A 14,109-nucleotide genomic window follows, 5' to 3' on the forward strand; every position below is an offset into this window, starting at 1 on the left:
CAATTGCAGTCAAGTGTCTCCTGGCTTTATAGTTAGGACCTAATGTATTCTATTCTATCCATCATCTCTCTGACAGGTGACTAAACCAGAGGAGTATGCCTTTCCAAAATGGAGGAAATTAGGTCACGTCATCTATCTTGTCAAAGGGAGGTACTGGCTCTTCTTAAAGGAGTTTTCCTGGATTTCCATATTGCTGGCCTATCCTCAGGATAGATCATCAGTAGGAAGAGGTAGTAATGCTCTGTGAGCACTTAGACCTCTTCCTAGACCAGTGACGTCACATTCATTGGTCACAAGACCTAGGCGCAGCTCAGACTCATTCAAGTGAATGGGGCTGAGCTGCAATACCAAGTACAGCCACTATACAGTGTGCTTGGTAAACAACAGGGGTGTCAGCATTACTCCTAGAGACTCCTGAGACTACAACTCCCAGCATGCAAACTTGCTTGGCTGTTCTTGTAACTCCCATAGAAGTGAAAGGAGAATTTTGGGAGTTATAGTTCTGGAACAGCTGGAGTGCCGGAGGTTGCTGATACATGTCCTAGAGGCTCTGCTCTCTCTGGAACTGCAGTGCCCTCTCCACTTTGATTGACATTGTTGGTCCTATGTTCATATGTGTCCACATTGCTGAGAAAAATGATGTTTTAATATATGCAAATGAGCCTCTAGGAGCAATGGGGGAGTTGCCGTTACACCTAAAGGGTTTGCTCTCTCTGCAACTGCTGCTCCCTTTCCACTTTGATTGACAGGGCCAGACATTCGTAATCACATTTACATTGCCTGGCCCTGTCAATCAAAGTCGAGAGGGAGCAGGGCCTCTAGGTGTAACAGCAATGTCCCCATTGCTCCTAGGGGCTCATTTGCATATATTAAAACATCATTTTTCTCAGCAATGCGGACAAATATGAACATGGGACCAACACAGATGTCTTCAACTGCCAAGTGCACATGTAACAGGTCAGCCAGTTTCATAGGTACAAAACTGCTGACAGATGCCCTTTAACTAGTGATCTGCAAAATTGATTCCTATAGTGAGTTCCATTAGTCTGTAAGGACCTGTCACCGCCCCTTCCCCCCAATAATGTGAATGTAGAGGAGTGTTCCCTAAGCAATAATAGTTACATTTATGATCTAGGCTGTCGACGTCTCGTGCTTCTGGCTACAGAGATACTAATGTCGAGCAGAGTCCAGATGCGTCCACTGGTCATTCACAAACACCAACATAGAAAATAGAAAGAGGTAACCATTTTTATTGCTAAAAGGACTGGGACATGACCACATTTGTTACATGGTGAAGAACATGGTGACATGCTTTATAAAGGAATGCATTTAGGCCTGGCTAATATTTTGTCTAGTGTATAGCATATCAAATGTTATAGTGGGGAAACATACGATAGAAATGACAGGAATAGGGTATGCGGCTGCTTGGCACAGAGCCCAAATCCGGCAAAGCTGCTAAATGTGCCATGCCGGTCATTTATTTATTGTATTTTTATATACCCATTTACTGTGTGCTCTCTTACTGGGAAGTCTTGTCAGTAAACAGGGATGAACATTCAGGAAGATATGGCAGCCTTCTCCGTGCAGTTGTGGAAAGGTTATCGGACTAAAAAGAACTGTTCTGAAATTTAAGAAAAGGTCAATGCCTGCGGTTCAATGACCTCCACAGATATTTAAATATGGTTTTCAGAATCAGAACATTAAATGTTACTGAAAAGTTGTATTGTGAGTTGTCGTGTTTAATCTGGCGGTAATTGCATTATAGAGTTTGTTTTAACACAAGCTGGTACTGCTCAGGGGACCCCTGATTATCCAACTACCTAAGTAACTGGATTACTGTCACATGTCATCATGTTAACTGGAATAACTAATGTGTTCTTAAGTAGATGATAACAGGCTTATCCCTTCTGGGAAGAGCTGTGTAATATGGTTATAGGCAGAGTATTCCTGGAAATGCCTCCTTGGGGACCATGGCGGCCCCTTTCACTGCTCTGCAGATTTTTAAACCTACACCATCTTGGGATTGCTGCTTCCATAAACGTAGCTTCTTTCTGTTCCTTAAGAGGTGCGCGAGTTTTTTGAATCTTAGGCTGTCCATGCACCAAAAACAGAAATCTTTCAGCTAGAATGTATGCTAGTTTTCTGGAGAAAATGATGATAAATTTAACCCCCTTAGACCAAGTCCTGCCTGCTTTTTTGAAAAGTGCAGCGAGCAGCATGAAACCATAAAACACTGCTTTTGTGCAGCTGAGAACTGACACACAGCTTTGATCCATTCCCCCCGTTGGTTCATGGCAGCCAAATAAATGTAAGTGAACATTTCCCAGTGTTATTAGCTCTAAAAACCCATCAAACCCAGCATGTATGTGACAGGAACCCATCAAATGTTAGGGGGACAGATGGAAAATGTGGCCAGGCTGTCCAAAGTGTATGTGACTATCACTCTACAGCGCAAAAGCGGAATATCTGGTCCTTGTGCTGCAGCCACACATCACTCTGCTATGACTATCCAAATGAATGTACGGTTACTTTCAGTTTTTTGTGCACCCTGCAAGAAATCTGCATTTTTTTTTTTATAATTTACAATTATTGAGGGAGAGAACTTTATATATTAGCTCAGAAGAGTGGATCTCTAAGACTTAGAAGATCCAGCAAGCGGTCTTAATTCCCACTTTAAACAGTCCATAAGCATTTAAAAGATCTTGTATCATTTCCCCATCTGCACTAGAGAAGAAGATGGGACCATTCCTCAGTGTCTGTCCAACTTGCAGGGCAGCACATCCTTAAAGGGGTTGTCCTACGAAAAATATTCTACAGTTTTCAAACCAGTATCTGGATCTTCAATGGCTCCTGAGTTGTGATAGGGAGACAACCCCAGAAAGGACAGTCCTCCTGAGCTGTCAGCTTGATATAAATCTAGCAGAATAAAGAATGGGGAGATCTCTGGATCCATGTGAGGTACAGGGCTGGTTCTAGCTTGGTTAGAAAGACACTGTCATGTACTATATGAGGTCTGATTTTCATTTTTTGCATCAGTCATGAGATACCCCCTTTTACTTTAATGCTACTAATACGCATAGATTACTAGAATTCCTAATACAAATGTATGAAAACAAGAGAATGGAAAGTGACTTAATGCTATTTTGATGGTAATCACTGCCCCTTTATATACATGTAAAGCTGGATATACATATAACAAGAGAACACTGGAGATGAGACGGCACTGTACCATATCTAAACAAGCATCTGGAATCAGTGAGAGCGGCTTTAAATCATCTGAATCTATTACTATTAAATGAGGAGCTATAAATGATTATTCTCACACAGTTGGCAAAGCTTTATAGGTGTCATTAATGTCCTATGCATGTTTTATATTTCTTACCGGCCCAATAAGCTGTAAGTATGGAAATCATTATTACTCATTACATTACCATTACCCACAGAGTATTCACACGGTCCAGTTTTGTCGCTGTCTGCGCAGCACATGTTAATGTGACCTAAGATTCTACATTTTAAAGAGCATTTGTAACTTAGTAATACCTAGAACACATTTTCTGGGAGTCTTAAAGGGGTTATCATAGTAACATGGTATAAAAGGCCAAAAAAAGACATCTGCCCATCCAGTTCGGCCTGTTATCCTGCAAGCAGATCCAGAGGAAGGCAAAAAAATCCCTGTGAGGTAGAAGCCAATTTTCCCCACTTTAGGGGAATAAAAAATTCCTTCCCGACTCCAATCAGGCAATCAGAATAAATCCCTGGATCGCTCTAGTAGCTATAGCCTGTAGTATTATTACACTTCAGAAATACTTCCAGGCCCCTCTTGAATTCCTTTATTGTACTCACCAGCACCACCTCCTCAGGCAGAGAGCTCCATAGTCTCACTGCTCTTACCGTAAAGAACCCTCTTCTATATTTGTGTACAAACCTTCTTTCCTCCAGACGCAGAGGATGTCCCCTCGTCACAGTCACTGTCCTGGGGATAAACAGATGATGGGAGAGATCTCTGTACTGACCCCTGATATATTTATACATAGTAATTAGATCTCCCCTCAGTCATCTTTTCTCTAAAGTGAATAACCCTAATGTTGATAATCTTTCAGGGTACTGTAGTCCACCCCATTCAATTTATTACTTTAGTTGCCCTCCTCTGAACCCTCTCCAGCTCTGCTATGTCTGCCTTGTTCACAGGAGCCCAGAACTGTACACAGTACTCCATGTGTGGTCTGACTAGTGATTTGTAAAGTAGTAGGACTATGTTCTCATCACGGGCATCTATGCCCCTTTTGATGCAACCCATTATCTTATTGGCCTTGGCAGAAGCTGCCTGACACTGGTTTCTACAGCTTAGTTTGCTGTCCACTAAAATTCCTAGATCCTTTTCCATGTCAGTGTTACGCTGTGTTATACCATTTAGTATGTACGGGTGACTTGCATTATTCCTTCCCATGTGCATAACTTTACATTTGTCAGGGTTAAACCTCATCTGCCACTTCTCTGCCCAAGCCTCCAATCTATCCAGATCCACCTGTAGTAGTATACTGCCCTCTTCCGTGTCAATTACTTTACACAGTTTAGTGTCATCTGCAAAAAATGATATTTTACTGTGCAAGCCTTCTACAAAATCCTTAATAAATATATTGAAGAGAATAGCGCCCAATACTGACCCCTGAGGTACCCCACTAGTGACAGTGACCCAATCTAAGTGTGTACCGCCAGTTACTTACCCACATACAGACGTTTTCTCCCAGTCCAAGCATTCTCATTTTATATACTAACCTTTTATGCGTTACAGTGTCAAATGCTTTATCCTATGTCTAAAACATTCCCCCCATTGCCCGGGCCCCTCACATAGATTATACTTACCCTGCTATGAGGGGCCCTGGCATTGGGGGGAATGTGTTAGACTTTGGATAACCCCTTTAAGACTCCCAGCTTACCTACATTCCTCTCTAGTGCACCCCCTGTCTCATTTCAAAGCCTTGTAATAATGTTAGAGGGGGGATGCTGGCCAGGGGTCTTGAGCTTGATAGAGCCACTCTTCTATGGACAAACACAACAGTTTATGAATGATATTCTTTAAAAGGTATATAAAAAAATTAAAATTCATTTTCAGTTGATATACTGCATAGGACTAGGGGCCATTTGCTGCCATTTATTTCAGCTGCTACATATGTACAGTATAGTTCCTGTACACATCCCCTGTATTACCAGACGTATAGTCCTGATGCTGATTACTTCTACACACAATTGAAAATGGAGAAATAAATTGCAACCTTTTATAACCCACAATCGTGTACAGTGTCATGCATTTTTCATGACTGTATCTCATTTGTGACAAACACATGCTTGAACGCGGGATAATCAAGGAAAATGTCACACGCAATCCATCTCCACATTTGCACCCTTAATAAATGCCTTTTGCTGGTGGCTCCTTTGTATGCACATGCAGATTTTCTGTGGTGAGGATTATCTTGCCCGCTTTTTGCTAGTGCCTGCTCTAGACACCTATCTACTTTATGCCAAAACTCAACTTCTATCTTCCTCTGGAGCTAAACTTGGTGTCACTAACCTCATGTGCCACAATCTAAGTACTTCATTGCTGTCTATATGCACAGGTTAGGATCGGTTCTCATCACGTTTTTGTCATATGTTTAATGTACACACAAAAAGTATATGTTAATAGATGCCTCAAACAGATGCCATACTGTGGCATCCATCATCATGGTTAGGACCGCCCTGCAATCCCGCAGAGGTGGCCGCTCTTGCACACTATAGGAAAATGTGCCGGCCTCTCTGGTGGCCAAGGCCGCAGGAGCGCACATGGGCCAATGCTTTTTCTTATAGTGTGCAAGCAGGGCCACCGCATTGTATAACTGTGATGGAAAAATGAAACCGGCCAGCAAAAGAAGTAATATGGAGAATTACAATACATTAGTAACTGCCTGGTATTAATTTCTCTACATTATACATGAAATTTGCTGAAGTGAGACAACCCCTTTAATATAATGCCACTAGATGCCACTAGAGGGAGCTTACTGCTTAACCCCTTCATGACTACCACCGTACATGTACGGTGGAAGTACGGAATTTAAAAATGACGGCAGCATAAGAGCAGAGTGGGCGCCATAGCCACCAGTTTTCTACTGTTTTAAATAGCATACATCCAAAGTTAATGGGTGTGATTAGCAATAACGCCGATTGCAGACACTAAACACCTCAGATGCTGTGGTTCTAAGGAGGCTTTCCTCTGAAGAGTTCTCTGTAATAATCCGGGTCTCTCTTAAGAATCCCAGGCTATTACAGCTGTGGTTCTTATACAGATCTGCGGGTGGCAGGGGTCCATAATAACATAGCAAATCTCCCATACACTGCAATGCTAATTTGGGAGTTTTAAAAAAGGTAAAAAAAACCTAAAAATTCAAATCACCCCCAATTCTGTATAATAAAAAATAAACAAAAAAATAAAGATCATAGGTATTACTATGCCTCAGTGTGCCATTACTATTAAAATATAAATTTATTTATCCCGGTGAATGCTGTAACGGAAAAAATCTAAATGTCCATATTGCCATTTTTTGTCACCTCATGGTATGGTAATGGTATTAATGGTATTAATAAAAAGTATGGATTGCCCCGCAACAAATGAGTCCTTACACAGTCCAATAGACGTAAATATAAAAAAAGTTATGGGGTCAGAATATGGCTATGCAAAGCATAAAATGTGGTATCACTGTAATCATACTGGCCCTGAGAATGAAGAGAACAGATCAGTATGTAAATGGGAAAATAAAAAAAATACGGCTGTGGGAAGGCTAGGGGTACAAAATGGAAACACAAAAATGGCCCGGTCCTGAAAAGGGTTAATGTTATCTCTATGGACTCAATAATAAAACAGTATGCACTAGTGGTGGCTGTAGATACACAGAATTTTATCATTTAAATCTAAGCAGTTTTTTCAGAGCTCTATCAGAAAAACGATACAATTGCAATTATGATATATTAAGAAATTGATGTGCAAAGAATGTTGGACCCACTAGAGGGCTCTTGGACAGGGCTGCTGCCTGAGCATGTCCACAAAATATGGGCACTGGCCGTGCATGCACTACTTTTTTGCAGTACGGACCGTCTGATGCGGATTGTGAACCCAATTCCAGTGACTGCCAGTGTTATCCAATACATTCCAGAACTGTAAGGGTTACATAACATCATAAACCAATATAATGCTATGTGACCCCCGGCAGCACTGGGAAGTCAGGCCGGGAGCTGCGTTGCGGACTCGCTGCGGGAGGAACGCTCGTTTGCAAGGGGCTTTAAGATTAATAATTAATGGCAGTAACTAAGATAATGGGGGAGATTTATCCAAACTGGTGTAAAGAAAAACAGTCTTAATTACCCATAGCAACCAATCAGATTTCACCTTTCATTTTTCAGAGCTCCTTTGGAAAATGAAAGTTGATTGGTTGCTATGGGCAACTAAGCCAGTATTCCTTTAAACCAGTTTTGATAAATCTACCCCAATATGTTTTATAGTTGAGCCTTTCATTTTCTTAAAGGGATATCCTGGTTATAAGAATTTCATCCCTATTCAACCACTGGGCTCCCCATTATTCACAAGAATGGGGGCAATGAACCCCAAAATGAATAGAGTGGCTGGCAGAGCATGTACCGTGCTACTCCATTTATTCTCTATGGGACTACCAGAAATAGCTGAGCACTGTTCCTGGCTATCTCTAGAATTCCCCTAGAGAGTTAAAGAGGTTGTCTCACAAAAAATATTCTACAGTTTTCAAACCAGCACCTGGATCTTAGTACTTTTGTAATTGCATGTAATTAAATATTTACCATAGCCAGTGAGTTATTCAATAAAATGTATCAGTATAGCGCCACCTGCTGTTTTTTTTTCTTATTTCCTTGTCCTGCTCACTGAGATGGCCGCACATGCTCAGTTTCATCCTTCAACTGCCTCCTGAGCTGTGATAGGGAGATCATAGACACGCCTCCTTAGCTGCAGCAGAAAAGACACTCCCCTTGAGCTGTCAGCTTGATATAAATCTAGCAGAGCAGTGAATAGGGAGATCTCTGGATCCATGTGAGGTACAGGGCTGGTTCTAGCTTTGTTAGAAAGAGAATGTTGTGTACTGTATGATGTCTGATCTTCATTTTTTACATTAGTCATGGGATAACCCTTTAATGGAGTGCCATGGAGCATGCTCAACCAGCCATTCCATACATTTTTGGGTAAGGGGGCACCTATTCTTGAGATCATTGGGAGCCCTAGCAGTCGGACCACTCACTGATCTAATTGTCCTGTGGAGAGGAGATAATGTCGTATTACTGGAATACCCATTTAAATATGTAAACATGAAATAGTCTATACATTTTTCCTCCATATACACTTTATTTTTACCAAAACCAGTACAGGTTCCCATCTACGTTCGGCTATATCTATAACCATCTGATCTTGCCATTCTCAGTATTAATGACTGTATCCTAGTTATCACCTATAAGAATACCATGGAAGTAGCTATGCAGAGCCAGTAAAGCAGGGATGTCAAACTCGTGGCCCTCCAGCTGTTGCAAAACTACAACTCCCATCATGCCTGGGCATACTACAGCTATCAGGGAATGATGGGAGTTGTAGTTTTGCAACATCTGGAGGGCCATGAGTTTGACATCCATGCAGTAAAGCAAGTATTTCCTTCTAGAAAAATGTAAGACAATAAGTGGCACATCCATTTGAATAGTAAAGGTTTGTACAGTGGCAGTCTGTAGAGGACCGGTGACCGGGCTTATGACTATATGTTGGATGGACCCTGTGGCTGCTGGGGGGGAGGGGGGACTGGTGAATGGAGCTGAGTATTTAACACTCTATCCCTGCTGGTTCTGGAATTATATGTGGAAATGGCATCTAATTATTATATATAAAACACTATTCTGATAAGAACACATAATAAAAATATCTGCCAACACATTTAGTTTCATCTGTGAGATTACACATTGTCATCAGCATCTTCCCACCCTCTCTCTTGTTATAACCGGTGAGAAATTTGCATTACCCTCCCAAATATATTTCCTCCCATCGTTTTTATGCTGTTTTCTACTGTCACATTTCAGCTCCCTTCCACATGTTGCAGATAGAGTTTCTCTAGCAGAAGAGAACTGCAAATTGCTTGTTAATATGAAGCCAGCAGCAAACAAAGACAAATCAGCGAGAAAAGAAAATGAATGCTAGAATGAGAGTAGTCCCAACACTCCCAGTCTCCTATGGTGACTTTTACAGGTTTCTGATGACTTTTCTAGAGAGACATGGAATTTGTATTGGACAGGAGTTTTAGGGACCCACAATGACATGAATAAATGTGCTACCAGGGGTTATAGTCTTAAAAGGGGGTAGCTCAGAATTAGAGAAAATGGGTCAGCTTTTTCCAGAAACGGTGCTACGGTTGTCCATGGGTTGTGCCTGATATTGCAGCTCATCCCCATTAACTTGAATTGGGCCCATGGATAAAATTGGTGCCGATTCTGGAAGAAAGTAGCTATGATTTTCTAATATGATATTGAAATGAAATTCAAATGATTTCATAACCAGACATTCGAAATGGCAAGTTCACTCTGGAAGCTATATAACCAAATATTAATTTATCTATGGGTATCCTACATGGCAGCATATCTCGGCCAGGGTTCACAGGAACCTCGGGGGCCCTTAAGATCTAATCAGGGGTTGCCCAGAATTGCAACAACAAAGAAGGCAAACTGATTTCAGCATGCTTTGCAAAGCAGTAAACATATATCTGAGCTAAATTATAGCCCTGGACGGGAATTACAGAATGCTTCACCCACCTCACAGTGAGTGTCATTGAGGCCTGAATGGCATTAGCAGTACCCAAGGAGCGGAAACAATTGTCAGGAGTTCCCCTTTGGTAATAAGTTTGGGACTCACTGCTATACGAATTATGAGGCTGTAATGACGATACTGTCATGAAAACCACTACTAGTACACAGCACACAGCAATAAGGCACCTTCCAAGCGACCGGCAAAGTTTTAGTTGGAAGCAGAAAGCAATAAGACCTCACATGTTCAAAGGAAGGATGCTCCTTTCCAAGTCTGCCCATATACAATTTCATTTTCTGGCTGGCAAAGGAAAAGGTCAAGTGCTGCCTTTTCCGTATAAATTTTAAGTAAAATATATGTGATCCTGAATCTTTTGCCCAACTGACATTACATTCATATAATCTCTATCTAGGGAATACATTATTCCTGCGCATTACATTTTGATATTAGGTAACCAAAATACATTTAACATATGCAATCCCATGTAGTCTGCATTAGGGTGCATTCATATCACCGTTTAGCTTTCCGTTCTTCTGATCTGTCAGAAGAAGAGAGAAAGAAAAAAAAACTGGATCCTGTAAAAAAAACGGATTCTGTTGCATTAATTATGCATAGGATTGCATAGGATATTTTTTTTTACAGGATCCAGTAAAAAAACGGATCCTGTTGCATCAGTTGTCATCCATTTGAGCCATTTCTGTCTGAGATTCGTATTTTTATAGAAACAAAAATACTGCATGCAGTTTTTTCCCATTTAAAAAAGTATCTCAGAAGGAAATGGCTCAAACGGATGAGAACTGATGCAACAGGATCCGTTTTTTTTTTTTTTACGGGATGCTGTTTTTTTTCCCTCTCTCTCTCTTCTTCTGATGGATCAGAAGAACGGAAAGCTAAACGGTGATGTGAACGCACCCTACACCATACATCTAACATACAAATTGATATAGATCTGACCATTTCCCAGATAGAACAGAAAATCATAACATTTAAATTTTTTTCACTTCTGAAATATACCTGCTTCATAAAAAGTGTCTTTTTCAGATGAATGAGGGGGGGCTCCAATATAGACGAAGCTGTCATTCTCTGCCTAATTAACCAACCCATGATTCCTGCGGTCAGGTGGATTGTATGATACATTAGGATACTGAACACGTATATTACCATCACACGCTACAGATATCTGCTGAATGATCTGAGTTGTCAGTACAGGTTTTCACAGAGACTGAATAAAAAGTCTATTGTATAGAAAGTCTGTCGTAGGTAACATTTCTATTGTTCTCTGCTTCACAACTAGGTTCCTATCATTCAGTTCAATTAACTTTTTTTTTTGCGGAAATTAATGAAAGTTCACTATAAATCTGGGAAAACTCATTTACAATTAGAAAAAAAAGATCTCCCATCTGTAGAATTATTTGCTTTCTTATGTTGCCATTTATTTCCACTAGTGATAAGTTAATATGTAAAAAAAAAACAAAAAACATAAAAGAAAAAAACTTGCAGAGGGCAAATTTTACGGAGTATAAGTGAGAGATGTAAAACAAATATTCATTGCACCATGTCTTCATTTTCACCCTGAATTGAACAAAACTAAAAGGAAGTATTGTCAGGTTATATGCAAATTGTATCCAAGTGCTTGAATCTCTAATTTTTTTTCCTTGTTCTAAAATGGTTTAAACTTCTGTATTAACGTAACTGAGTTCTCCCACGACCCTTTCAATTTGAAGGGTATGGACTACTGCGTGTCTTGTCATTTTTATTCTTCTTTATACTCAGGTTTAAGGATATGGATATTTTTCCTTTCCTACAAATTATCCCATAGAGTCTTGTGTCATAACTTAGGTTTACCTATATATCTAATTCTTTCTCTTACACTGTTAGGAATCTTGTGGGCACCAGGAGAACCAGAGTTTTTACTATGGAAAGGAATATTTTCAGTCCAAGAAATAATGGTTCATCATGTATAGGAGTAGTCTGTGTCAGGAATACCACCATCTCTGTATCCCCTGTGAGTGCCATAACCTATCGTGTGGGTACTTTTGTAAAGACTGGTACCATTGGATGGAAATATGGTATGGATCACATACTCCTCCTTGGCTCTGTGAGGGTTTATTGGTAACATCTGAAGCCCTGGTCCTCTAATCTCCAATATAGAGTTATCTTTCTTGGTGCCAGATTCAATATAATCGTCTTTCTTTCGGCTTCCCCGACTGCAGGCTCTTTCACGAGTAAGTAATTGCCCAGCTCGATGAACATACCAACAAATAGATGCTAAAATGAGAAAAAGGAAGACAAGTGTGACAGCCCCTCCAATAATGCCTGCTAAAGGTAAACCAGCAAGGGGATCAGCATTTTGTTCTCGATTAAGTGTAGTAGTAGGGCCATAGACATCCCCTGTCTCTGCTTTGGCACATACGGGTGACTCATCTGTAAGATAGGAGTTTCCTGTTTCCATTGAAACCATGCAGATAATGTAGGTAGATCTGGGCTCCAGGGCTGTTAATAAATACTCGGTCTTGTCTCCTTGCACCAAAGTTTCTGTTATAGAGCCAACAGCTGGACTATGACCTAGCCTCAACCAGCTCAGGCGAAAAGAACTGGCTGGGACAGAGGACTTCCAAGTGATGCGAATACTGTCAGCTGTCAGTGGTTTGACACTAATCACCAAAGACTTTGTCCCTGCTCCGGTTTCCATAGGGTAATCCAGATTGGAATCTGGCAATCGAATACCTGGCCTTTTAGACTTGAGAGTAAACAGCGATCCTTGAGGAGGGGTAGTGATTGAAGGACTTGCAGGAGTTGCTCGTGCAGATGCTACATTGTTCTGGGGACCTCCCTCAAAACATTCATCCATCTCATGAGTTATGTCTTTGATGGCCATGCCTCTAACCTTCTCAGGACCCTGACACATTAGGCCCCGTACATTGACGATAGTGGCTCTAGCCTTTACCCAATCTCGAAGCCAAATAAGATTGCAACCACAAAACCAGGGATTATTCCTGAGGAGGAGTTGGCTCAGGTTCTCCAGGTCATCAAAAAGGCCACGAGGGAGTGCAGTAAGATTATTGTTGGACAAATCCAGTCTCTGTAGTTGCTTCATCTTGGACAGTGTATTATAGGGAATATGTGTGATGGCATTGTCCTGTAAATACAGCTTTTGTAGATGAGCAGGGGGTAGGTTTAATGGTGGAGCAGCCAATGAATTTCTTACTAAGGACAGCTCAGTCAAATTTTGGAGGCGGCTAAATGTGTCATCTGCAATGCGCTGATTTGCCAGGAGATTGCCATCAAGCACTAACCTCCGCAAATTGTTGAGTCCCTTGAATGCATGAAGTGGTATGGTAGAAATGCGGTTATCATCTAATCTTAGCTCTTCCAGAGTGTGCGGCAAACCATTGGGAATGCTACTAAGATGGTTGCGAGAAAGGAACAGCAAGCGAAGTTGACGACTATCTAGGAAGGCATCATCTTCAATGCTGACAGTTGACACAGAGTTGTCATCTAAGTGAAGCTTTTCTATAAGTGGTATTCGGGAAAGAGCATCCCGTGTCACACTGCGTATGTTGTTATCTTGGAGGTGAAGCTCTCTAAGTGAACGGGGAAGGTTGAGTGGGAACTCATCTAGGTCATTCTCATACAAATAGATAACTCTAACATTGGTTTTAGTTTTCAGCTCTGGTGGGACTCCAGCATTATTTATCTGATTGTTCTGGAGGTAGAGGGTGGTTGCATCATCTGGAATCTCAGCTGGGATAGATGTCAGACCTCGGTCATTACAGTAGATGAAACCATTGTCACAGCGACATACATATGGACAATTGGTGCTATCTATGACTTCAGTCAAAAATGCAATAAGTCCATAGCACAGGAATAGCCAATCACGTAAGTCCAAGGTAGCTGTAGTCATAGCAACTGTGGTGGCAGCTGCAGTTGTAGTGGCCACTGCTGAGGCAGCTGCCACAGTGGTAGTGGTGGTTGTGGTGACTGTCATGTTGTTGCTGAGTCTTCCAAATCACAACTCTGTTGTAAGTTTCTAACGACTTTGGATATATTCCTGAAAAAAATAAAAAAATAAATCAGGTACAACATAAGGAAGAAAACGTCAGACACAATTGTGAATCTCAAATACTCAACAAGCCATTTTCTTTTATGCAACATAATAAAAAAAACACATTAGGGGAGATTTACTAAGCGAAATGAACCAGAATTCTGCCTCAAATTAAGACCCACACTGGTGTACATGCCTTGCACAGCATTTATCATGTATTTCAGTCACTTTT

At 41.0% G+C, this 14,109-nt stretch overlaps 2 protein-coding genes across 2 annotated transcripts in view; one reads left to right on the forward strand and one right to left on the reverse strand.

Moving 5' to 3' along the window:
- The window catches only part of MACROD1 (mono-ADP ribosylhydrolase 1), a 1,160,748-nt gene that overhangs the window by 607,076 nt on the left and 539,563 nt on the right, over positions 1-14,109 (forward strand). The gene's annotated exons all lie outside the window — the stretch shown is intronic.
- The window catches only part of FLRT1 (fibronectin leucine rich transmembrane protein 1), an 88,330-nt gene continuing 85,915 nt past the window's right edge, over positions 11,695-14,109 (reverse strand). The window contains exon 2 of the mRNA XM_044270758.1: positions 11,695-13,883. Coding sequence (XP_044126693.1) covers positions 11,787-13,820 — 2,034 coding nt within the window. The 5' untranslated portion in view covers positions 13,821-13,883 and the 3' untranslated portion in view covers positions 11,695-11,786. The remainder of the gene's footprint in view (positions 13,884-14,109) is intronic.

The sequence above is a fragment of the Bufo gargarizans genome, chromosome 10, assembly GCF_014858855.1.
Source record: "Bufo gargarizans isolate SCDJY-AF-19 chromosome 10, ASM1485885v1, whole genome shotgun sequence".
Taxonomy (NCBI): domain Eukaryota; kingdom Metazoa; phylum Chordata; class Amphibia; order Anura; family Bufonidae; genus Bufo; species Bufo gargarizans.